This window comes from Mobula birostris, chromosome 9 (assembly GCF_030028105.1).
Source record: "Mobula birostris isolate sMobBir1 chromosome 9, sMobBir1.hap1, whole genome shotgun sequence".
Lineage (NCBI taxonomy): Eukaryota > Metazoa > Chordata > Chondrichthyes > Myliobatiformes > Myliobatidae > Mobula > Mobula birostris.
Window position 1 is genome coordinate 137,072,068 of NC_092378.1, and position 27,432 is coordinate 137,099,499.

Below are 27,432 nucleotides of genomic sequence, written 5' to 3' on the forward strand. Positions count from 1 at the left end.
ATCATTCCTGCAATCCTATTCGATAAGCTACAGGGCCTGGGCCTCTGTATGTCCCTCTGTAATTGAATTCCTGACTTCTCCATTTGGTATGGTGGGGAAGGCTACTGCGCAACGTCGAAGTAAGCTGCAGAGAGTTGTAAACTTAGTCAGCTCCATCATGGGTACCAGCCTCCATAGTACCAAAGCTGTCCTCAAGGAGCAATGCCTCAGAAAGGCAACCTCCATTATTAGGGACCCCCAATCACCCAGCAGATGCCCTTTTCTCACTGTTACTGGCAGGAAGGAGATACAGAAGTGTGATCGCACACACTCAACAATTCAGGAAAAGCTTCTTCCCCTCTGCCAGATGATTTCTAAATGGACATCGAACCCAAGGATGCTACCTCATTTTAAAAAAAATATGTATCATTCCTGTTTTGCACTATTTGAAATCTATTTAATATACATATATACTTGAATTGATTTACTTATTTCTGTGTTATCATGTACGGCATTGAACTGCTGCTGCTAAGTTAACAAGTTTCATGATACTTGCCGGTGATGATAAATCTGATTCTGATATATAAAGGAAACATTTTACTGAGCCAGGAACATGGAGTGGACAAAAGGTATGGAATCCATGATGGGAAATTCCAACTCAGTTCATCAGATGATCTGGGATTAGTATCAGTGATGATGACTATGTTGTTAAAGTTACATTTTATTCACAAAAGTCCTTCAGAGAAAGAAATCTGACGGTCCAACCAAGCAGAGTCCGCTGCCAAGAAGGCCCACCAGCACCTTTACTTCCTGAGAAAGCTAAAGAAATTTGGCCTGTCCCCTAAAACCCTCACTAATTTTTATAGATGCACCGTAGAAAGCATTCTTCCAGGGTGCATCACCACCTGGTATGGAAGTTGTCCTGTCCAAGACTGGAAGAAGCTGCAGAAGATCGTGAACACAGCCCAGCACATCACACAAACCAATCTTCCGTCCTTGGACTCACTTTACACCGCACGCTGTCAGAGCAGTGCTGCCAGGATAATCAAGAACACGACCCATCCAGCCAACACACTTTTCGTCCCTCTTCCCTCCGGGAGAAGGCTCAGGAGCTTGAAGACTCGTACGGCCAGATTTGGGAACAGCTTCTTTCCAACTGTGATAAGACTGCTGAACGGATCCTGACCCGGATCTGGGCCGTACCCTCCAAATATCTAGACCTGCCTCTCGGTTTTTATGCACTACCTTACTTTCCCTTTTCTGCTTTCTATTTATGATTTATAATTTAAATTTTTAATATTTACTATCGATTTGTACTCCAGGGAGTGCGAAGCACAGAATCAAATATCGCTGTGATGATTGTACGCTCTAGTATCATTTGTTTGGCGACAATAAAGTAAAGTAAAGAAAATCTATCACTCTTGATTGATCTGGCCTACATATTGACTCCAGACCCACAGCAATGACTTGTGGGAGCTCACTGAGATTGCCTGTCAAACCACTGTTACATATGACTGTAGCGATTCCAAAAAATGGCATTGAGCGAAAGCAGAAGAGGTTCACTGGCATATTACCTAGAATGGCGGACAGTAGTTAGATAGACTGGGTTTATTTCCTCTACAACATCTGGTCTGAAGGGTGACCATATGGAGGTTTGAAAAAGTAAGAGGGCCATAGACGGTTTTCCAAGGCAGGGAGTCTATAACTAGAGGACAGAGGTTAAAGGGGAGAGTTGAGAAATCTAAGGTGATCTGAGGGGATAATGAATATTTGGAACAAGGTGGTGGTGGCTGATGCTAGTAGGATTTTAATGCATTTGGACAGATTCTTGGATAGGAAGGGAGTAAAGGGATATGGGTATAATGTGGGGAAAATGGGATTAGTGTAGACAGGCACCTGAGTCAGCATGGACTGGCTCTGTGCTCTATATTTGTATTACCCATGAAGATAGCAATCCATGTTCAGAGAATCGTAGAAATCTACAGTAGAGAAACATGTATAGGACAGACAGCTCGCAGTTCTCAATTTAAATTTCTAACAACACCCAAAAATAAAATCCGAGCTGCTTGCTGTTAGTAACCAGCTTCTCTGCCTATTGAAATTCTGACCACACAGGAGCAGAACAATTGCAGCATCCATTCAGCAAAGTGAAAAGTCTCCTCACATCGAATCGCTCGCCACATCTAACCTCTCAACCACTTTAAACCTGCAGCATGTAGGGTGGATCGTAACTGGAATCACCTCCTCTGAAGTAACCTTGTAAACATGAACTTCCTCTTTTTTTGTTCACGCAGAAATAACAGGGCTGCTCAGCACGAACTGGAGAGAGATCTGTGTGATAAATGTTCAGCATACTGGATTGATGATAAGGCGCATCAGTTGAAGAACACATCAGATGGTATCAATTATTACTGTGGAATTGAGCAAGTGAATGCAACGTGAGTACAATAGCTCAGTGTGATTCTTTGTCTTGGAGAGCTGATACTTAAGATGAATTTATTTAACTCATTGTTTCATCTGGACTGTTGAAAGGAGATGGTTGAAGGGAAGTGATAAAATAGAGCTTCGTACCATGGAAATTTTTCTGATATTTTGTTTTTTTTTAATGGATTAGATTTTGACTTTTTGTGGTGATGGTAGATTGGTACTTTGCATGTCTCCAGCTTTCTATTTTCATTAAAATCATCCTGATGGTCAAGTAGACCATAAGACAGGAGCAGAATTTGGCCGTTTGACCCAAAACATTGTCCGTTTACTGTTTTCCATAGATGCTGCCTGGCCTGCTGAGTTCCCGCAGCATTTCATGTGCGCTGCTCTGCCATCACTGATTTCTTATCTCTCTCAACCCCATTCTCCTGCCTTCTCTCCATGACCTTTGGCACCCTTCCTAATCAAGAAGCTATCAACCTCCACTTTAAAAATACTCAGTGATTTGTCCTCCACAGATGTCCATGGCAATGAATCCACAGATTCAACACCGTCTGGCCACAGAAATTCCTCCACATCTCTGTCCTAGACAGGCATCTCTCTATTCTGAGGCTGTGCACCCTGGTTGTAGACTCCCCTACTAGAGTAAACACCCTCTCCACATCCACTGTATCTGGGCCTTTCAATATTCAATACGTTTCAATGAGATTCCCCTTTCCTTCACCTAAACTCTAGTGAATACAGGCCCACAGCCATGCAACGTTCCTCATATGTTAACCCTTCCATTCCCAGAATAATTCTTGTGAAACTCTCCAATGACAGCACATCTTTTCTTAGATAAGGAGCCCAAAATTGCTCACAATACTTCAGGTGCGGTCTGACCAATGTCTTATAAAGACTCAGCATAACATACTTGCTCTTATATTATAGTCCTCTTAAAATGAATGCTAATATTGCATTTGCCTTCCTTAACACTGACTCAACCACAAATCGCAACGACTCCCAAGTTCTGCACCCCTGAGTTTTGAATATTCTCCCCATTTAGGAAATAGTCTATGCTTTTATTCCTTCTACCAAAGTGCATGACCACGCACTTCCCAATGCTATTCCATCTGCCACTTCTTTGCCCATTCTCCTAATCTATGTCCTTCTGCAGACACCCTGCTTCTTCATCATTACCTGCCCCTCCACCTATCTAAGTGTCATCCAAAACTTTGGCTACAAAGCCATCAAAATTCCTCCATCCAAATCATTGGCTTATAATGTGAAACAAAGCGATCCCAATACTGACTCCTGTGGAACACCCACTAGTCGCCAGCAGCCAACCAGAATAAGAACCCTGTATTCCCACTCTTTGCCTCCTGACAGTCAGCTGATCATCTAGCCATGCCAGTATCTTTCTGGTAATACCAAAGGCTCCTATCTCACTAAACAGTCTCATGTGTGGCACTTGTCAAAGGTCTTCTGAAAACCCAAGTAAACAACATTCATTGACTCTCCTTTGTCTATCCTGCTTGTTATTTCCTCGAAGAATTCAACAAATTGGTCAGGCGAGATTTCCCCTGAAGGAAACCATGCTGATTTTGGCCCTCTTTATCATGTGCCTCCAAGCATCCCAAAACCTCATCCTTGATAATGGACTCCCAACATCTTCCCAACACTGAAATCAGGATAACTGGCCTAGAATTTCCTTTCCTCTGTCTCCCTCCCTTCTTAAAGAGTGGAATGACATCTGCATTACACCTATGAATGTGTGGCTAAATACAACTTCAACACCATATACAAGTTTGCTGATTACACCACTGTTGTGAGCCATATCAAAGGTGGTGATGAATCAGCATTCAGGAGGGAAATTGATAATTTGGCTGAGTGGTTTAATTACAACAACCTTTCACTCAATGTCAGTAAGACCAAGGAATTGATATTAGATTTCAAGAGAGAGAAACTAGAGGCCCATGAGCCAATACACATCAGAGGATCAGAGGTGGAAAGGGTCAGCAACTTTAAATTCCTGGGTGTCACTATCCCAGAGGACTGGACCTGGACCCATAATTTAAATATAATTCCAAAGAAAACACAACAGTGCTTCTACTTCTTCAGGACGTTCAGAATGTCATCAAAAACCTTGGCTAACTTCTGTAGATGTGTGGTGAAAAGTATGCTGGTATGGGAACACCAACACCTTTGAGCAGAAAGTCCTACAAAAGGTCGTGAACTTGGCCTAGTATGTCACGAGTAAAGCCCTCCGGACCATTGAGCACATCTACATGAAATGTTGCCATAGAAAAGCAGCATCCATCATCAAAGATCCTCACCACCCAGGCTCTGATAGTTGTCATCAGGTAGAAGGTACAGATGCCTCAGGACTCATACCACCAGGTTCAAGAACAGTTACTACCCCTCAACCATCAGGCTCTTGAACAAAAGGGGGTAACTACACTCATTCTAGTTCTGGTGTTCCAACAACCAATGGTCTCATTTTAAGGATTCTTTACCTTGTTATTTCATACATTTTATTTATTTATATTTACACTTACACAGTTTGTTGTCCATTGATCTTGTTTACAGTTACTGTTCTTTAGATTAGCGTAGTATGCCTGCAGGAAAAAGAATCTCAGGGCTGTATGTGGTACTCTGATAATAATTTTTACATTGAACTTTGAACTTTCCAGTCCTCCAGAACCATTCCAGAATCTAGTACTTCTTGAAAGATCACTATTAATGCTCCACCATCTTGTTACCTCTTTCAGAACCCTTGTGAGTAGTCCATCTGCCCAGGTGACTTACCTACCTTTATACCGCTCAGCTTTCCGAGCACCTTCTCCTTAGTAATCAGAGACGAGTACTTAGCTTCAGACTTCCTGTTACACTGAGGAATGTCAAGTCGTGTCCTTACTGAGTCCATATAAACATCTTCTATTCACAGTTTCACTGCTTTCATTTTAATCTGAAGTCATACTGCTGGTTGGAACGAAGAGGGAAAGCTTTTCACAGCACCTGATCTATGTCATGCCTAGTCTAGAAATAATTGTCCTAACATGAATCCAGTTTTTTGTCTGAACAAATTAAAACTGAATACCTTCTGGCACGGACAGTGATTTGCAACACATCTCTCTATGGATTACACTCTCCCGTCCTATGAACTGGGCAATAACTGGCCTCTGCCCTACATAATCAAGGAAATCAACAGCTTGCCATTAAGAAGGCCGTTGTGATAACGGAGCCTAATTTGTTCACAATGCAATAGGTGAGATGTGTGAACAAAGCTACTTCCATTAATAATGACGAGTCGGAGGCACTGGTGCAAAAGATTTATCAGAAGAGATCGATCTCAATCAGGCTTGAAGGCTTTCCTTTACTGCAGAGTTGGGTGTAGGCCTGCATGGAAAGTCTTTACCCAAAACATCAATGTATCTACACTCAGGCAACCTGGACATGAGTGCATCTGAGGAGGAGTTTTCCCAGTTTCTGGATGAAACCCAGTGTGTCTTTTTGCACACATTCATTATATTGCATTATTGTTATCATTTCTTCCTATTGTATTTGCACAGGTTGTTACCTTCTGCACTCTGGTTGACCGCCCAAGTTGGGCAGTCTTTCATTGATTCTGTTATGGCTATTATTCTATAGATCTATCGAGCGTGCCTGCAATAAAATGAATCTCAGGGTTTTATATAATGACAAATATGTAATTTGATAATGAATTTACTTTGAACCAACAATGGCCTAAATTGACTTTAGTTTTTTTCCCAGTTTCCCATTGCATAAAAGTTGGTTGGCACTTCTATTGCAGCTGAAGATGACATACTTGGGCAAAGATGCCAAACAAGACATAGGCTTCTGGTCAAAGCTCCTTCAATGATGTTTAGCTTTTATTTCAGTGGAATGACCAGTTCTCGATGCAACAGTAAACTCTGGTCTTTGTTTCATACCATCAGAGCGACATTTCGGGCCGAGACCCTTGAACCGCATGCTCTTAGTACTAAACTGGAGGGTCAAAATGGAGCTTTAAACTTGAAGTCTCTGTAGTGGAATTTGAAGCCACAATCTTCTGATGCAGAAGTAAAAGAGCTCCCCACTGAGTCACATCTGTCACTAAAGAACACTCAGCTGTAAAGCATGCATTTTAGTAAAATCCAATCAGTTGTCTCAGGGAGTCCTGGGAATTCTGAGGCTGGTCCGTCATTTGATAGTGTCCATTATGAATGCTGGCCCAGAGTGTAGTCTGCTTGTATCTTTCCATCCTGTCTGCTGAAAGCTTGAAGTGGTCTCCTGCCAAAGTTCTCTCATGAAAGTGGACACTTACATGGAGGATTGGGAAGACTGGTCAATGTGAGGTTGTACTGCAGGGAAATCCCAGTACAACCTTACAGAGATGGGAGGACATTAGAACTTAAAGGTAGTTTTATAAATTACCAATGCATTTTCCTTGCAACATAGTAGTTCTAAAACAGTCAGAAACCAATGGTCTTCAATCCAGTATTGACTGGGATATTATTTGCCTGCAGCTGTTGCAGTAATTTTCTGATTTCCCTAAGAATGGAGGCAGGAAGTGGTTTTCAAAGTAAGTACAGACCTGGTATTGCACTTTTGTCTGGAATTTGCCCTGAAACTGTGAAAGAGGAAAGATAAGTACGTAGAACTGTGCTGCTTAGCCCAGGTACCACAGCCAGATAAATCTTTCCATCAGCAATGCCATCTCCCCTCCAATAAAAACATTAGTCCACCTGGTGCTTGAAAAAGCTATTAGCAAATGTGTATCTTTGTAATAAAGCCAATTGTAGAGGGCTGCAAAGTGGGGAGAATAATTTTTTCTTCCACTTAATTATCTTAATTTCCTCTTTTATTACAGGCTGTTGATACAAGTTATCAACATTCAGGCATAAGTTTGATTAGCTCTGCAGAAGATGGTTTTGCCAGATGGCTTTTTTTTTCACAGAGATCTTCACCAGCCAGTTGTCTAAACAAGCATTACTGTCTTATTGTGGTGCATGATTACCTCTTGTTGAATGACCTCTCCTTAGGGCATGACCACAGAAGAGTCCGAGGCCGTAGCTTTCAGTACAAAATAAACTTCAAGCTTGTGGTGTCATGTTTTTGAAGAAAAATATCACAAAAAGCATGCAATAATTTTTTTTTAAATACTTCCAGTCCTAAACTTCATTTTCCAATCAAGAGCAGCTGGCTGACTTAAACACTTGGCTGAGGCACCCAGCCGGAATATATTGGTCTGTTTGTTATCCATTCCCCTTCTAGAGCAGCAGATTCAACTCTGCAATTCTCAGTGTGGTGGTACTGAAGGAATTATGCCATCCATTTCTCTGGTCTGTAAATCCAATGAGGAAATCATCACGCGGACGTTCCACCTCCTATTCAGTTTGACATGGTGCAGGCACTAAGCAGACAGAGCACCAGCACGTTGGCTATGAAACATTTCACAGGAAGAGTTAAGGAGGCTGTTTGGACAAACACTCCTGCCTCCATTTTAATGTTCTGAGTCATTAAATGTGGTTCTGGAGGAATGGAGTTTGTAAACACATATTCTCTCACCACAAAGATAAACAGCATTTCTGTTGCTTACTGTACATTGGCTGACTCAAAGATTCCTCTGTCTCACTGGCCTCAAGTGGTACACTTTACTTAACTGTTTTAAGTCAAGTACAAGGGAGCGTATGGTAGAATTTCCATCAACTGATGATTTGAACTCTGAATAAAATCTGATAAATAATAATTTTTATTTTTTGTTTTCGTAGTTTGTCTTTTGCACATTGATTGTTTGTCTTTGTGTGTAGTTTTTCATTGATCCCATTGTATATTTCTTTATATCTACTGTGAATACCTACAAAAATGAGTCTCAGCATAGTATATGGTGATATATACTGTTCATTCTTTAGTGATAAATCTACTTTGAAATTTATTTTAAACTCTGATTAACAGTTGATCTGCAAATTTTAATACACCTATTTTTAAGCAGGCTTTAAGTTCAAACCAACTTAAATTGCACATTCTATATGAAGCAATTCATGGGTGTATTTTGATAGGATAACTACGCCTGATTCCTGGTTGAAGTATACCGAAGACAACATTCTACGTTCACAGTGTGAGCGCGCAGCTTCATCAAGACTGCGAGATGAGCTTGAGAAGCTTCTAGCTGCTACGTCCGAGGAGTTGTGGAAGCAATTTAACAACGTCAATCTTGCATTCACGCATCGCATCTTTGAGATTGGTGATGCCAAGAAAAAGTTACAGATGCACCTGGCAAAGGTAAGGGACAGAAACTGACATTGTGCATGTGTCTGAGAAATGTGGAATGTTTGGAAGATGTAGTTTTGCCTTTCGTTACCAAGGGCTGGTGGTAATATTGAGCCTTCTTGAACTGCTCAGTTCCATTAGGTCAGAGAATTTTAGGGTTCTATCCAAATATTAATGAAGAAATGAGGTACTAGGATGTAAGTTGGTTGGAAACTGCATTTTTTCCACAGTACTGCTCATGTCCCTAATATCTGAAGTAACAAGTTCTAGCCTTGTTGTTTATCCAGTGTAATTAAAAGGCCTGGTGATAGGAAGGAAATAGAGAAAAGGATATCCACTCAGAGGCCAGAGGCCATTTCATTCGGCATACATGCTTGTTAATGCAAATATCTAATCAGCCAATCATGTGGCCGCAACTTAGTGCATAAAAGCATGTAGACATGGTCAAGAGGTTCAGTTATTGTTCAGGCCAGACATCAGAACAGGAAAGAAAAGTTATCTAAGTGACTTTGACTGTGGAAGGGTTGTTGGTGCCAGACAGGGAGCTTTGAGTATCTCAGAAACTGCTGATTTTCTGGGATTTTCAGCCATAGCAGTCTCTAGAGCTTACAGAGGTGGTGTGATAAACGAAAAAACACCCAGTGAGCGGTACTTCTGTGGGTGAAACTGCCTTGTTAATGAGATAGATCAGAGGAGAATGCCCAGACTGGTTCAAGCTGACAGAAAGGTGACAGTAACTCAAATAACCACATGTGCAGAAGAGCATCTCTGAATGCACAGCATGTCGAAGCTTGAAGCGGATGGGCTACAGCAGCAGAAGACCATGAGTACAGACTCAGCGGCCACCTTACTAAACATAGGAGGTACCTAATAAAGTGAACACTGAGTGATTTGAGTTTTATAGTGGATATATCATTCAACCAAAATCCTACTTAGCTGCTACTAGGGCAGCACATAACCAACAAGTGATTTATAATCCATTGTGTCCCTGAATTCCTTTGGCCAGAGGATGATGAATCTATGGAATTCGTTGCCACAGGCGGCTGTGAATGCCAAGCCATTGGGTGTATTTAAAGCAGGGGTTAATAGGTACTTAATTAGTAAGGTCAACAGAGGTTACAGAGAGAAGGCGGGAAAATAGGGTTGAGAAGGATAATAGGTCAGTCATATGGGAATGGTGGAGCAGACTCAATGAGCCAGGTGGCCTAATTCTGCTCCGGAGCATTATGGTCTTATGAATTGAGACATGGCTTTCAAAATTGAGCACATTGGAGAGCTAATGCCAATTCTCTGCTCTTCTGACATGACCAGGCAAATGGAAACCACAGTAGTGGCGAATGCAAGTTGCTGGTCACCATAATGGTACTTTCACCTTTCGATCCTGGGGCATTAACGATCATTCGCAGCCCAGTGCCAAGTTCATGTTGTGGAACAGGTGTCTGATGATGCTGTACTTGTTTTACAGCTGTGCGTTAGGAACCCAATTGAACCATTGTGACACTACACTGTACACATTCTGAACCAGAAACCATCGCAGTGGTGTAGGTAACACACACAAAATGCCATCAGGCGAAGGGCCTCGGCCCGAAACGTCGACTGTACTCCTTCCTATAGATGCTGCCTGGCCTGCTGCGTTCCACCAGCATTTTGTGTGTGTTGCTTGAATTTCCAGCATCTGCAGATTTTCTCGTGTTTGATGTGGTGTAGGTATTAGAATGAGTACCTTGAAAGTCATTTTAATTCGCTTGCCTATTTGGTAGTCCTGAAGTAAAGTGGCTTGCCTGTGATACAGCTGGCATTAGGATAGTCCTTAAAAGGATTGATACAATCCACCACCAAAGAAAAGGCATAGGATAAAAATAACCTGGATGTGGACCTTTAAATGAAAGAGTAATTCTCATGACTCTATATTGAAACTGTTCGGTGCTGATGGTTTCCTACCTGTTTATTTTCAGCACAATCACTCTCTTGAATACCTTGACCCTTCTCTCAGTCACAACCCATTCCAGTACCAAACCCGCTCTCGCTCTTGCAAGAGCTAAACTTGGGCATGAAAAATCAAATGGACTACAGATAAGCCCTTTTGTTGTGAGTGAAGGATTCTAATTTCACACCTCTGCGTGTAGAAAATTCATCCTATCAAACAGCTTTGTTATTTTGTATTATGTCAGTCCTACTGATACAATCTCAGTCATGACATTTTTCCACTTCTTTGGCACTTCTGTTCACAACATTTATTTGTGCACGAATCTCAGATTTTTTGGGGATGATTTGATCAAACAGCTAAACTTATTTTCAGATGGCAATGCTAGAGAGGATGCATTCCCTGTCTGAGCATATACGCTCAGTAGCAACTTTATTAGGTACGTTAGAGATGCTCTTCTGCACTCCATTGTTGTAAGCATGGTATCCGAGTTACTGTTGCCTTCCAGTCAGCTTGAACCAGTTTAACCATTCTCTTTTGACCTCTCTCATCAACAAGGTGTATTCACCCACAGAACTTCTTTGTTTATTGCACCATTGTCTGTAAACTTAGAGATTGTTGTGCATGAAAATCCAAGGAGATCAACAGTTTCTGAGAAACTCAAACCACCCCATCTGGCACCAACAATCATTCCACGGTCAAAGTCACTGAGATTATATTTCTTCCCCATTCTGATGTTTTGTCTAAGCAACAACTGAGCCTCTTGACCATGCCTGCATGCTTTTATGCATTGAGTTGCTGCAACATGATTGGCTGATTAGGTGGGCTTGTGTACCTAATAAAGTGGCCACTGTGTGTGCTTGTTTATTTTGCTTAGTATAAAAGTAATTCTGATAGCCTCTTTATGTAGTTCCTCATGCATGACTTAATTCCCAGCAAAACATCTCTTGTTTTATGAGAATTGGCTACGTTATTCATGTTGGGCTTTGAAGTGTTACAGGCATTGTTTCTGATGCCAAGGAAACTTACTACAATCAATTGTACATGATAAATGAATGTTAAAACAAAGTCTTGGAAACTGAAGTTCCTTTCATACAAATCACTGACGACTATTTGTTCCCCACAAGCTCCTTCCAGCAAATGTTTTACCTGTTTTAATTTTGACATTGGAAACAATAGCATGTGCCTTTATTCACCACAGTCCATTAGTTAATTTTGACAATGTGATCAATAGTCCTTCATGTTTGTTCATTTCAATACTTCATAGAATCTGTTAGCTAATCCACAATCATTTTTGTTCTCAGTTTGTGGGTAAATAATAGTTAGAAAAGAAAATAAACATTTACTTAATGTGGCCTCTGTAATGAAGTTTGGAAGAATAAAGACTTTCTTTTCACAAAGTTGAATGGGAAGTTGTCTGAGAAATGTTTGTTGATCCACCTCTTAAACAGTACTACACACTCAAATATCTGTCCCTTCAACCATGCAGAAAGATCTGCCCATCAGCACAAAATTATAGAGCTGCCATTTGCATAAAAGCTCCAACCCAGTGAAAATAGTCATTTAGGATGAACTCACACAATGCCGCCTGTAATTTAGATACTGGTACGGGGTGGATGGGAGAGTCACCCGTGGTGTTATATTCAAGGAGGAGCTCAGCAGGCTAGGCCGCATCTACGGAAAAGAGGAGGCAGTCGACGTTTCAGCTGAGAGTCCTGATGAGGAGTCTCGTCCCAAAGCATCGACTGTTTACTCTTTTCCATAGATGCTGCCTGGCCTGCTGAGTTCCTCCAGCATTTTGTGTGTGCTACTTTGACTTCCAGCATCTACACATTTGCCGCCTTTGTGGTAAGATCAGGGGACAAGTTCCAGACAAAGAGCAATCCAACCAAGACTCGATGGTGGAGCTGGCGGAAGATGTTGACGAAACACAATGACAGTGAAAGCAGAGGAAGGTGCAGCAGTGAAGGGTTCCCAGTCATCTTGCGTTCCCTGACACTGGACTCTGACCCCGATCTGTCAAATAGCATGTGGCGGCTGTCCATGCGCCAGCCTCCCATGATAAAACAAGGTCATGCACGGGCCTTCGCCATTAAGGGAATCCGTCCCCTATTAAAGTTCTCCATTCTAGTTTAGGATGCATGCACACACTGTGGAGCACACAGGCAAGGCTGGTGCCCCATGGCCCCTGCAGTCAGTTTGTGTGGAGTTTGCATCTTTTCCCTGGGACCATTTAAGATTGCTTCCCCATTTTAAAGATGTTGGTTGGTAGAGTAATTTATTACTGCAAAATAACTTTTAGTGTAAGTGGGCAGTAGGAGAAACATTGAGGAGTGTGAGGGGGAGTATATTACAGTCATATGTGAAGATTGAGGGAATGGGAACAGTGCAATTACCCTGAGAGACAGCATTACTCAGATGTGCCAAATAGCCTCTTATATCGAAATAAAATGTAATTTATAATGTGAAAAGATGCTGCCTGAAATGAGATTTGCCCAGAGGAGTACTATTCTTGTTTTAGAGTGGGTGTGATGACTATTCAGCAGGTTAATTCCTTTAAATCCGTGGACTTTAGCAGCAAAATTTGTCGCCTATCGCCTGCAGGCTTGCACACCTTCCCTTCTCCCAGCTGTTTATTCGGGCTTTTCTAACTTCCCTTTCCAGTCCTGAAGAGAGGGATGGTGTGAAATGCCGACTGTTTATTCTTCTCCGTAGGTGCTGCCTGACCTGCTGAGTTCCTCTAGCATTTTGTGTGTGTTGCTCTGGATTTCCAGCATCTTCGGGATCTCTTCTGCTTATCTCATGAACGATATACTTAGAAGGCCTAACGAAGTACAATACTGTGCGAAAGTCTTAGGGATATATACATAGCTGGGGTGCCAAAGACTTTTGCACAGTACTGTATTTGTCAACATGGAGCAGGGAGTGAGTTTGTAAATCCAGCGGGAGCAAATGATGTTGGGAATGGTGAGAGTGGAATACTGCGGGAACAGTGTGGGACAGGTGGCAGAGAAGGAGTACTGGGGCAGGGGGTGAAGACCTTGCCTGTGACACCAGGCAAGATCACTTGATTCCAAACAATTGGTTTAGTGCTTATTACAGAATGTCTCTCTGATGCTTTCAGCTCCTTCCCCTCTCCCTTCCCCTTTTCCCAACCATGATATTCCTCTCCCTGCCCCTTCCCACTCTCAGTCCACAAAAGAACCATAGAAACTACAGCACAGAAACAGGCCCTTTGGCCCTTCTTGGCTGTGCCGAACCATTTTCTGCCTAGTCCCACTGACCTGCACACGGACCATATCCTTTCATACACCTCCCATTCATGTATCTGTCCAATTTATTCTTAAATGTTAAAAAAGAACCCGCATTTACCACCTCGTCTGGCAGCTCATTCCATACTCCCACCACTCTCTGTGTGAAGAAGCCCCCCCTAATGTTCCCTTTAAACTTTTTCCCCCTCACCCTTAACCCATGTCCTCTGGTTTTTTTCTCCCCTTGCCTCAGTGGAAAAAGCCTGCTTGCATTCACTCTATCTATACCCATCATAATTTTATATACCTCTATCAAATCTCCCCTCATTCTTCTACGCTCCAGGGAATAAAGTCCTAACCTATTCAACCTTTCTCTGTAACTGAGTTTCTCAAGTCCCGGCAACATCCTTGTAAACTTTCTCTGCACTCTTTCAACCTTATTTATATCCTTCCTGTAATTTGGTAACCAAAACTGAACACAGTACTCCAGATTCGGCCTCACCAATGCCTTATACAACCTCATCATAACATTCCAGCTCTTATACTCAATACTACGATTAATAAAGGCCAATGTACCAAAAGCTCTCTTTACGACCCTATCTACCTGTGACGACACTTTTAGGGAATTTTGTATCTGTATTCCCAGATCCCTCTGTTCCACTGCACTCCTCAGTGCCTTACCATTAACCCTGTATGTTCTACGTTGGTTTGTCCTTCCAACGTGCAATACCTCACACTTGTCAGTATTAAACTCCATCTGCCATTTTTCAGCCCATTTTTCCAGCTGGTCCAAGTCCCTCTGCAGGCTCTGAAAACCTTCCTCACTGTCTACTACACCTCCAATCTTTGTATCATCAGCAAACTTGCTGATCCAATTTACCACATTATCATCCAGATCATTGATATAGATGACAAATAACAATGGACCCAGTACTGATCCCTGTGGCACACCACCAGTCACAGGCCTCCACTCAGAGAAGCAATTTTCTACCACCACTCTCTGGCTTCTTCCATCGAGCCAATGTCCAATCCAATTTACCACCTCTCCATGTAAACCTAGCGACTGAATTTTCCTAACTAACCTCCCATGCGGGACCTTGTCAAGGGCCTTACTGAAGTCCATGTAGACAATATCCACTGCCTTCCCTTCATCCACTTTCCTGGTAACCTCCTCGAAAAACTCCAACAGATTGGTCAAACATGACCTACCACACACAAAGCCATGTTGACTCTCCCTGATAAGCCCCTGTCTATCCAAATGCTTGTAGATTCTGTCTCTTAGTACTCCCTCCAATAACTTACCTACTACTGACGTTAAACTCACCGGCCTATAATTTCCCGGATTACTTTTCGATCCTTTTTTAAACAATGGAACAACATGAGCCACTCTCCAATCCTCCGGCACTTCACCCGTAGACAGCGGCATTTTAAATATTTCTGCCAGGGCCCCCGCAATTTCAAAACTAGTCTCCTTCAAGGTCCGAGGGAACACCCTGTCAGGTCCCGGGGATTTATCCACTTTAATTTTCCTCAAGACAGCAAGCGCCTCCTCCTTTTCAATCTGTACGGTTGCCATGGTCTCACTACTTGATTCCCTCAATTCCATAGATTTCATCCCAGCTTCCTTAGTAAATACAGACGCAAAAAACCTATTTAAGATCTCCCCCATTTCCTTTGGTTCCGCACAAAGCCAACCACTCTGATCTTCAAGAGGACCAATTTTATCCCTTACAATCCTTTTGCTCTTAATATACTTGTAAAAGCTCTTTGGATTATCCTTCACTTTGACTGCCAAGGCAACCTCATGTCTTCTTTTTGCCCTCCTGATTTCTTTCTTAAGTATATTCTTGCACTTCTTATACTCCTCAAGCACCTGATTTACCCCCTGTTTCCTATACATTTCATACAACTCCCTCTTCTTCTTTATCAGAGTTGCAATATCCCTTGAGAACCAAGGTTCCTTATTCCTATTCAATTTGCCTTTAATCCTGACAGGAACATACAAACTCTGCACTCTCAAAATTTCCCCTTTGAAGACTTCCCACCTACCAATCACATCTTTGCCAGAGAACAACCTGTCCCAATCCACGCTTTTTAGATCCTTTCTCGTTTCTTCAAATTTGGCCTTCTTCCAGTTCAGAACCTCAACCCTAGGACCAGATCTATCCTTGTCCATGATCAAATTGAAACTAAAGGCGTTATGATCACTGGAACCAAAGTGCTCCCCTACACAGACTTCCGTCACTTGCCCTAATTCGTTTCCTAACAGGAGATCCAATATTGCATCCCCTCTAGTTGGTCCCTCTATATACTGATTTAGAAAACTTTCCTGAACACATTTTACAAACTCTAAACCATCTAGACCCCTAACAGTATGGGAGTCCCAATCAATGTATAGAAAATTAAAATCCCCTACCACCACAACTTTATGTTTCCTGCAGTTGTCTGCTATCTCTCTGCAGATTTGCTCTTCCAAGTCTCGTTGACTATTGGGTGGTCTGTAATACAATCCCACTAATGTGGCCATACCTTTCCTGTTTCTCAGCTCCACCCATAAGGACTCAGTAGACAAGCCCTCTAATCTGTCCTGTCTGAGCACTGCTGTAATATTTTCCCTAACAAGCAATGCTACTCCCCCACCTTTCATTCCTCTGCCTCGATCACATCTGAAACATCGGAACCCTGGAATATTAAGCTGCCAGTCCTGCCCCTCCTGTAGCCAAGTTTCACTAATTGCTACAACATCATAATTCCACGTGTCAATCCACGCCCTCAACTCATCCGCCTTCCCCGCAATACTCCTAGACCTACAGCAGAATCACATTTATCGTCACTCACATTATGTCGTGAAATTTGTTTTTTTTTGTGGTAGCGGTAACATGCAATACATAAAATTACTACAGTACTGTGCAAAATTCTTAGGCTGTATGTACGTGTGTAAGGCTTTTGCACAGTACTGTAGAAGCTGAGAAACCTTTTCCGCACTGGAGATTTAAGAATCAGAGGTTACTGTCCTTGCAAGAATGGTCTTTCTGTTCTTGTGCTGAAAGCAAGATTGAAAATGTTTGAAGGTGAAGTCATATTGTTATCCCCAGACAATAATCTTTCAAGGGCAATTGTATCTACTCTATAGGATTCATCTTATCTTCATTACATGAATGGAAATGGACTTGGCAAGTGTATTTCTGGTAATCTGGATGTGGTGAGCTGAAGGGCCAGTTTCTGTGTTTATTCCCCATGACAATGACTCAATGGAGGCACAGTAGCATAGTACAGCGGCATGGTAATCATGGTTAGCACAACCCTTTACAGTATAGGCGATCCGGGTTCAATTCCCAGCATTGCTTGTAAGGCGTTTGTATGTTCTTCCCGTGACTGCGTGGGTTTCCTCCAGGTGCTCCGGTTTCCGTCTACAGTCCAAAGACGTACCAGTTGGAAGTTTCGTTGGTCATTGTCAAGGCTGAGATTGCTGGGCAGCGTGGCTCGAAGGGCCTGTTCCTCGCTGTATCTCAATAAATAAAACGGATTAGTGTTTTTTTCCAAACTACTGGAGTTAAAAATATCACTGCAGGCAAATTCTATATATTGTAATACTGCCAATGGAGTATAGTAGAAGCATTATGCTGGATAAAAAGTACTTGGTGCAAAACAAATCCAGATTAAAAAATCAAGAGTTGAAATTCCCAACAGATTCTTTTTGCACAATATTAAACTGGTCTGGGATAAGCCTGTTTTCAACTCACCAGTGAATTTCCAGACTGATCCATTCAGTTAAGGCTTTGCCATTTAAAGGTGAGATGTATTTCTATGTGTGCAAATGCACAAAATGCTGGAGGAACTCAGCAAGTCAGGCAGCATCTGTGGGGGTGAGGGAATAAACAGTCAGCATTTTGGGCAGATACCCTTCATCAGGACTGGAAAGGAAGGGGGTTAATGCTGGCTTCTTACCCCTTCCTGATGAAGGGTCTCAACCTGAAACGTCGACTGTTTATTCCTTTCCATAGAATTGCTGATTTCGTCCAGCATTTTGTGAGTTTTGCTCAAGATCTCCAGCACCTGCAGAATCACTTTCATCCCTACATGTATCATCTGAGTGGGCTTCGGGGTATGAAAGAAGCCTCACGCCGAATACCAACATTTCACAGGGTTTTTTCACCTCATGGCTGAAGGGGAACACTTTCTTAGTTTTTGTTCACTTTTCTTCCACCTATCCCCATAATAACCATATATAATTCAGTGAATGAGAGAGAAGCCAGACAGTATGGTGAGAAGCTTTCAACAGTTGCACACAGGGAGTTGCCGGAATGAACTTAACTCTGTTATTTTACTCTTGTTCATTCTGAGTGGTCTGACCAAGGCTGAAACCTGAGTGGTTAAGGAGCTATATGGCCAAACGACTAGTCCAGTGAAAGAAAAGCACCCCCACAAAACAATGTCACGATAATCATCTGTTAGGATACCTGTGCACTTACAATCTTAAGGAGAATGAAAGAATTATTCTGAGGGACAGCAAAGTTATCCATTGAGAACATAGAGCAAAGCCCGACTTTCTTATCACTGCTGTGCAAATGGGGAACAGTATAACCTTCAGAGTTCCACGGAGAGTGGCAGAGTTCGAAGAAACTTTTCATCTTTCCGGTATTGAGAAACTCCATTAGCAACTTTCCAGATCTGTGCAAATCTATTCTAGCAGAATAAAGGTATGATTGGGAGATTTGCAGGAGTGGTGGATGCAGGTTCGATTTCAACTTTTACAAGTAGTTTGGGTAGGTACATGGGTGGGCAGGCTCTGGGTGATTATGGTCCAGGTGCAGATTGCTGGGACAAGGCAGTATAATAGTTATTATGTTATAAACTATTATGGTTTGCATGGACAAGATTACCCAAAGGCTTATTTCTGTGCTATTGTGCTCTATATCTCTATGAATTCTCCAATCCATTTAATCCCACTCTTCCAATTTACCAGCTCTTCTGACTTTCTTTTAAATATTTAGCTCTAGATTACATGTGTTTGATGAATCCCAGCATTCCCCACCTCTATTAATTCTCTAAAACAAAAGGGAAAAAGTCAGCTTTGGATCCAAGAAAGTACTTGGGTGGTGTTCATCTGGATCATTAGGGTATGACCAACGTGCCACCACCCACTTGCACCTTGGTGTGTTTAGGATTCTCCCTAGAGTTCAAAGGCATTACATCTTTCAGTTTGAAGTGAAAAAGTTAAAGGTTGGCCAGCACATTTCCGATTGTGATTTCCTTTTCTTGATCTCCACCGAAGATGTGCGGCAGCAAACAACCCGTGGGAGGAGCTCAGTGGGTGGAGCAGCATCTGCTGGGGGCTAGAAATTGCCATTGTTTTGGGTCAAAACACTGCACCGGGACTCAGGCTGCACAATCTGGCATCTGCAGTCTCTTGTGGCTCAGCTGGAAGTGTTTTCAAAGTCTGAGGACTTCCAGACCTGTTTGGGATACAAATGAAATGAGCACCAGCTGAAATAAAGGTAACACTGCTGAATTTATGAGTAGGCCTGGGCCATGGTTAAATAGGGTAATTGTGTTTCTATTGTTCTCTTTGTCTTTCTCTCAGTTATTCTATTGTAGTGTGTGTGTGTGGGGGGGGGGGTGACTATATGAAATTGGGACTATATTGAGTTTTGAACCCAGTTATTTGTTGAACTCTACAGTGGTGAAAAGAAAGAGGGATGAGGAGAGATTCACAAACAAGAGAAAATCTGCAAATGCTGGAAATCCAAAGCTACACACACAAAATGCTGGAGGAACTCAGCAGGCCAGGCAGCATCTATGGAAAAAAGAAAACAGTCGACATTTAGGGCTGAATCCGTTCTTTAGTCCAAAATGTTGACTGTTCACACTTTTTCATAGATGCTCTCTGGCCTGTTGCGTTCCTCCAGTATTTCGTGTGTGTTGCTGAGGAAAGGTTCAGTAGCCTTTGTATTAACAGCTGGGCTTTTTCACAAAGGCAGAGAAATCAAGTATTTCCTGTACAGCTTCAGATGTGGTGCTTTTATAATCCAACACTAAAAAAAATGTTAACCCTGCTGTTGCTGGAATTGCAGAGGGTTAGATAGTAGCAGGAAGTAAACGTGGCCTTCTCTGTTTGTGGGGTCAGTAAAACCAAAGTAGAATTTATTATCAAAGCATGTATATGTTACCATATTCAGTACTAGCTTGAGATTAAATTTCTTGCAGACGTTTAGAGAAAACCGAAAAAATTCAATAGAATTTATGAAAAACTATACATAAACAAAATCTGATAAAAAAAAACTAACGTGCAGAAGTAGACACGTTGTGCAAATAAAAATGGTATTATGAGAACCTGGTTTTAGAGTCCTTGAAAGTAAGTCTGTAGATTGTAGAATCAGTTCAGATTTAAGATAAGTGAAGTCGTCCACATTGGTTCAGGAGCCTGATGTTTGTAGGGCAATAACTCTTCCTGAACCTGGTGGTGTGGGATCTAAGACTCCTGTACCTCCTCCCCAATGGTCCAATGGTGGTGGCGAGAAGAGAACATGGTCTGGATGGTGAAGGACCTTGATGCTGGAAGCTGCATTCTTGTGGCAGTGCTCTATGCAGATACGCTCAATGGTGGGATGCGCTGATGGTCTGCGCAGTATCCACCATTTTCTGTAGACTTTTCCATGTGTTTCCACAGAGTCTGTGATGCAATCAATTAGGATAGTTTATCGCATAGTTGACTTGCCATATAGAGTTCCCAGTCTTAACCGTATCCTCAGATTCCACCTTGATCTAGCCCTTCCCCATCTCTGTGGTCACCATCTGACTTAGAACCCATGGTGATCTCAGTATTACAAAGGAGAAAATCTGCAGGTGCTGGAAATCAAAGTAATACACGCAAAATGCTGGCAGAACTCAGCAGGCCAGGTAGCATCTATGGAAATGAGTAAACAGTTGACGTTTCAGGCTGAAACCCTTCATGAGTCCTGATGTAGGATCTCAGCCTGAAACTTCGACTGTTTACTCTTTTCCATAGATGCTGCCTGGCCTGCTGAGTTCCTCCGGCATTTTTGTGATGTCGGTGTAACTTCTTTCCTGAAGTTCTGAGTATTCAAGATCTTAATCACTTTATTATCATTGGCAAAACTTCACCAGCCACAGTCTGGGGTCTTATCTCTCCCTGAATCTTGCCACATCTTCCATCCTCTATGCCACTTCTTAAAATCAACCTCTTTGACCTACCATTGTGTCTAATATCTTCAGCCGATGGTCGCAGAGAGGACTAACTGTATTTAATGGGTCAGCATGTTGCTGACTTCGCCCTTGCATTGGAGGATGGAAGGACAGAGTGCATTGAAGGCCAGTTCCCAGTGTATCTGAGTTCCCGCTCCTGCTTTGGTCTTGGCACTGACTGTACTGGCAGGATTCGGTCTTGCCAAGCTGAGGAGCTATGTACACTTGATTTCTAAACCCTGTACTCTTAGCTTGTTATACCTAGTGTATCTAACCCAACTCCATTCCTCTGAAATGTGGGTCAGTGGTTGAATATAAATGGTAGATGAAGGTAAATTATTCTAATATACTAATTGAACTGATTTTAAATCAGTCACAAACAAGAAAAGATCTGCTGGAAATCCAAGCAACACACTCAAAATCCTGGAGGAACTCAGCAGGCCAGGCAGCATCTCTGAAAAAGAGTACAATTGACGTTTCGAGCTGAAACCTTTCAAGTGTATTTTTAATTTAAAAGTGTTAAAATTAATTTTTTTTTACTTCAGCTGTTCTTAAAAGTCTCTGCACAAACTATTGGAATTTTCTCCTTAAACTTTACTGTTTTTTTCTTTCCTTAAAATACTCCCTAATATTGTGTACTTAGTATTTCAGGAATATTTGAGTAATATTGTAAATATGCTGTTGATTAAGCATTCTTTATTTGTTTAAAGAATCTCTATGGGTTATATGTAAAAATACATGAATTGCATACGTTATGATGCTGCCATGTGATATGTGGGCATCTTGTTTAAGGTAAAAACGGATGTACGTGAGTTATCTCCTAGCCTCCCATCTTTTCCTTACAAAACATTACAGTGGTGATGAAGTATTTTTAAAATGAATTCAAGAGGGCTACCTACCCATGGAAGTGCAGCTAGACTTTTGAGTTTAAAAAATAGGTAACGCATCACGTTATTTTCTTCGAAGCAGAAAATGGAAGAATTCACGTTCATAAACAGTGAATACTGGGTGATAATAATTATTAAAAAAAAAAGAGCAGGAATGACTGGCTACATTGGAAAGATTGGCATGTTTGATTACACAACAAAAAAACTGGATTTTATATACAGAAAGGATTGAGCAGTATTTTAAAGCAGGTGGAATAGCCAATGAGAAACAAGTACCCAATTTTGCTGAGTGCATTGGATTTAAAGGCATGCAGTTTGCTTCGAAGTTTGACTGCTCAAACCAAACCAGCCGAAGTGAGCTTTGCTGATTTTGTGAACGTAATGCAGGAATGCATTAATGCAGAACTGAAACTACTGTTGATTGTGAAATCTTACAAGAAAGCATTCAAAAATGTCTCCTAACTGAAGCACGACTTACATTTAAAAGAGCAGTTGAAATTGCTGTATCAATAGAAACAGCAGACAGAGACACAATTGAGTTGCAGTCAGGAATGAAAGTGAGTGTGAACAAAATTGCAATGTCTAAACAGAAACCTGCCTGGCTTAACAAATTGTGTTGTGGCAGGGGCTCACCTACACAGACCACTGCAGGTTTAAAAGTGAAACTTGCAGAAAATGCAGCAAAGCAGGACACATACAAGAGCATGTCGGGCAGACAAAAATAAATGGACTGCACAGGGAAGAGTTAAAGATAAAAAGCCAAGACATAGTTTTAAAAAGAGCACTAATCTGTATGCTGTTGATGAAAAATCTGAGAGTGATGAGAGTAACACAGAACTGATTAGCCTTAGTGTTACAATGTGAAAACTAACAATAGACAAGCATATGGCTTACACCAGAAGTGAACAGCAGATTAATTAAAATGGGATTGGACTCTGGTTTGGTTGTTTCAGTCATTCCACAAAATAAGTTTGAACAGTATTTCAAAGATATTAAACTGAAGACTACAGATATCAAACTAAGAGCTTATACTGGGGAAAAGATAAGTCCTGTGGGAATGACATTCACAACAGTGAAATATAGCAACCAACAAGCCACATTGGGCTCATAAGTGGTAAAAACAGGAGGGCTAGCATTGTGGGGGCATGATTGGCTGAGATATTTGCAACTTGATTAGAGATCAATTCACCATTTGCATGCCACATCCCCTGCAATGAAGCCAACTGAAAGTGAATTAAGAAAGGTACTGGATGATGCCACAGCAGTGTTCAGGGATAGCATTGGAAACTCAAACATATTAAGGGTAAAGTAGTGTTAAATGAAAGAGCCACACCCAAGTTTTGCAAAACCTGTCTGGTTCCTTTTAACACCTGTGATAAAGTAGCCAGTGAACTATATTGCATGGAGGTTGAACAAATTCATTCCAAGGTTTGAGTGGAGCCCATTGGCAACACCACTAATCCCAGTAGCCAAGAAGAATGGGCCTGTCAGGATTTCTGATGATTTTAACGTCACCATCAATCCAGTACTGAAAGCAGATCAATACCCTCTGTCCAGGATAGAGAATATTAGATTAGATTAGATTATGAGGAGACGCAGTCCTCTTTTATTGTCATTTAATAATGCATGCATTAAGAAATGATACAATGTTTCTCCAGAATGATATCACAGAAAACACATGACAAACTGACTGAAAAACTGACAAAAACCACATAATTATAACATATAGTTACAACAGTGCAAAGCAATACCGTAATTTGATAAGGAACAGACCATGGCACGGTAAAAAGTCTCAAAGTCTCTCGAAAGTCCCATCATCTCACGCAGATGGTGAACCTCCAGCGCCGCCAACTTGCCGATGCAGCATCCCGGAAGCATCCGACCACAGTCCGACTCCAAGTCCGTCTGAAAACTCCGAATCTCCGACCAGCTCTCCGACACTGAGCACCGAGCACCATCTCTGCCGAGCACTTCGACCCTGGCCCCGGCAACTGGCAATAGGCAAAGCCGAGGATTTGGGGCCTTCCCCTCCGGAGATTCTCGATTGCACAGTGGCAGCGGCAGCAAAGTTGGCATTTCAGAAGTTTCTCCAGGTGTTCCTCCGTGCTTCTCATGGCTGCCTCCATCAAATCAGGATTGTGCACGGCCCCCTAGTTACACATATGATATCATTCGGAACGGCTGTTCGCACTGCGTCGCACCACCATCTTCTCCTCCCTCCTCTTTGCAAAGATATCTTTGCAAACCTTCTGGAGGAAAACACCAGAGCAAAGTGGAACTAACTGAGGCCTTTCTACAGGTGGAGATGGAAGAAGGGTCCAATGTATTTCTCACCATGAACACTCACAAGGGGCTATATCAGTATAATAGGTTTATTTTTGGGGTAGCATCTCCACCTGCACTCTGGTCAAAAGCTTTGGACCAGGTGATGGAAGGCTGTCCAGGCACTCGGTGTTACCTGGATGACATCATTGTTACTAGTAAGGATGACAAGGAACATGGCCAAAATCTCAAGACAGTGCTAAAAAGCTTAGAAGGTTATGGACTCGGAGCACAATGCGACAATTGTGGTCACAAGCAAGAGAAAGTCTGCAGATGCTGGAAATCCAAGCTGCGTGGACTAAACGCTGAAGGAACTCAGCAGGCCAGGCAGCATCTATGGCAAAGAATACAGTCGACTTTTCGGGCAAGGCCCTTCATCAGGACTAGAAAAAAATGGAGTCCGGGAGGGGAGGAAAAACCACAAGGTGAGAGATGGAACCGGAGAGGGGGGGGTGGTACAAGGAGTGAAGTAAAGAGCCGGGAGACTGGTGAAAGAGATACAGGTCTGGAGAAGGGGAATCTGATAGGAGAGGCCATGAAAGAGAGAAAAGGGGGAGGAGCACCAGAGGGAGGCGATGGGCAGGTAAGGAGATAAGGTGAGAGAGGGAAATGGGAATGAAGAATGGTGAAGGAGAGGGTGGTGGGGGCCATTTTTGGAAGTTCAAGAAATCGATGTTCATGCCATCAGGTTGGAGGCTACCCAGACGGAATATAAAGTGTTGCTCCTCCAACCTGAGTGTGGCCTCATTGCGACAGTAGAGAAGGTCATGGACTGACATGTTGGAATGGAATGGAAGGTGGAATTAAAATGGGTGGCCACTGGGAGATCCTGCTTTTTCTGGCGAACCGAGCGTAGGTGCTTGGCGAAGTGGTCTCCCAACCTGCGTCGGGTCTCGCTGATATACAGGAAGCCACACTGGGAACACTGGAAACAGTATATGAGCCAAATGGACTCACAGGTGAAGTGTCGCCTCACCTGGAAAGACTGATTGGAACCCTGAATGATAGAGAAGGGGCGGTGTAGGGGCAGGTGTAGCACTTGTTCTGCTTGCAAGGATAAGTGCCAGGAGGGAGATCAGCAGGGAGGGATGAACGGACAAGGGAGTCGCATAGGGAGCGATCCCTGTGGAAAGCTGTGCTTGTGGTGGGATCCCACTGGAGATGGCGGAAGTTTCGGAGAATTATGTGCTGAACGTAGAGTCTGGTGGGGTGGTAGGTGAGAGAAAGAGGAACCCTATCCCTGGAGGGGGTGGCAGGAGGATGAGGTGAGGGCAGATGTGTGCGAAATGGAAGAGATGTAGTTGATGGCAGCGTTGATGGTGGAGGAAGGGAAGCCCCTTTTTTTGAAGAAGGAGGATATCTCCTTAGTTCTAGAATGAAACCCCTCATCCTGAGAGTAGATATGGTGGATACGGAGGATTTCTTTAAACCAACCGTCACTTATTGTGGTCACCCTACTGATGCACAAGGATTACGCAAGCGTGCTGAGAAAATTCAAGCAGTGGTGGATGCCCCAAGGCCATAAGATGTGTCAGAGTTGCGGTCCTTTTCAAGGTTTCTTAATTACTATAATACGTTCCTGCCAAGCCTGCCTGTTCTGCTCCACCCCTTGAACTCATTACTGCAGATCGGGAAGAAATGGCAATGGACAAAGGAATGTGAGGTGGTGACATCAGACGCTGTACTCACACACTATGATCCACATCATCCAGTGCAGCTTGCCAGTGACACTTTGCCTATTGTATGGGTGCAGTCATGTCACATGTTACGAGTGACGGAAGTGAATGCCTTGTAGCTTTTGTGTCGTGTTGAGGTTATATGTAAAAATACGTGAATTTCATACGTTGTTACACTACTATGTGATACGTGCGAGCCTCAGTTACAGTAAAAACGAAGTTATCTCCTGGGCTCACATCCTTTCCTGGCAATTAGATTATGTTTTGAGTTTATAGTTTTTGCCATCTGCTCTATCAGTTTAGATCATTCTACTCCACAGTTGACTGTTCTCTACCACAAGATCCACTCCCCAAGGACTCACCTCCGCCATGGACCGCTCTGCTGTGTTGTACGGCTGCAGGAGTCAAGTTTACTGCAGCCAACAACACTGCAGGGAAGTGGGGTGTGAGGTACTGTAGGTGTCCAATGCAATCTGGCTCAATGTCTACATCTGCAGCTCATTGTTAATTTCCATATGCTAATCGCCTTGCGAAAAAAGCATTGCATTCTGTTTGCAACAAATAATCTGTTGGAAGTATCAGCAGCTCAGGCAGCATCTTGAATTGTTGACATTTTCTGGGTAGAAGTTTACACATTTACAAGGAGCGATGCCAGAAGAAAGCAGCATCCATCATCAAGGACTTCCACCATCCAGGGCGTGCTCTCTTCTCACTTGTACCATTGGGTAGCAGCTACAGGAGACTTGGGTCCCACACCACCAGTTTCAGCAACAGTTATTACCCGACAACCATCAAGCTCCTGGACCAGTGTGGGTAGGAGAATTAAGGATTATGGGGAAAAAGCAGGTAGGTGGAGATGAGTCCATGGTCAGATCAGCCATGATCTTATCGAATGGCAGAGCAGGCTCGATGGGTCAGATGACCGACTCCTGCTCCTGTTTCTATGTTCTAACTTCACTCATTTCAACTCTGAACTAAGTCCGCAACCTAGATCCACTTTCAAGGACTATACAACTCGTGTTTCCTGTTTTATTTATTTATTTGCCCAACTTGTCTTCTTTTGCACAAAGTTGTTTGTCAGTCTGTTTATGCATTTTTTCATGAATTGTATTGTATTTCTTTATTTTCCTGTAAATGCCTGCAAGAAAATGAATCTCGGGGTAGTATATGGTGACATACACGTACTTTGATAATAAATATACTTTGACTTTGAATTCCTGCATCAGGACATTCTATTTGATGTGTTAGAGATGTTACATAAATGGAAATTTAGTTCATTTGTATGAAGGTGGCCAGCAGAGGTTTGGAAGCTAACCTTAAGGAGGTTTAATCAGCACGTTCAACTTAGAAACAAATCTAAAAAGTACTGGCTAAACACGAGTTACCTCTTTCAAAGTTCAAACTAAATTTATTATCAAAGTATAGCAGGCTAGGATTCCTCACTCATATTTCTTATCAGGTTGCTGCACGTTAATTTAAACTTTATTTCAACGAGTGTGCAGTTTATA

At 42.4% G+C, this 27,432-nt stretch overlaps 1 protein-coding gene across 3 annotated transcripts in view; it reads left to right on the forward strand.

Annotated features, from left to right (window-relative positions):
• Window positions 1–27,432, forward strand: part of LOC140203477 (tektin-3-like) — a 75,290-nt gene that overhangs the window by 24,802 nt on the left and 23,056 nt on the right. For all 3 annotated transcript variants that reach the window (XM_072269548.1, XM_072269549.1, XM_072269546.1), the window contains exons 5-6: window positions 2,274–2,417; window positions 8,448–8,670. In XM_072269548.1, coding sequence (XP_072125649.1) covers window positions 2,274–2,417; window positions 8,448–8,670 — 367 coding nt within the window. The remainder of the gene's footprint in view (window positions 1–2,273; window positions 2,418–8,447; window positions 8,671–27,432) is intronic.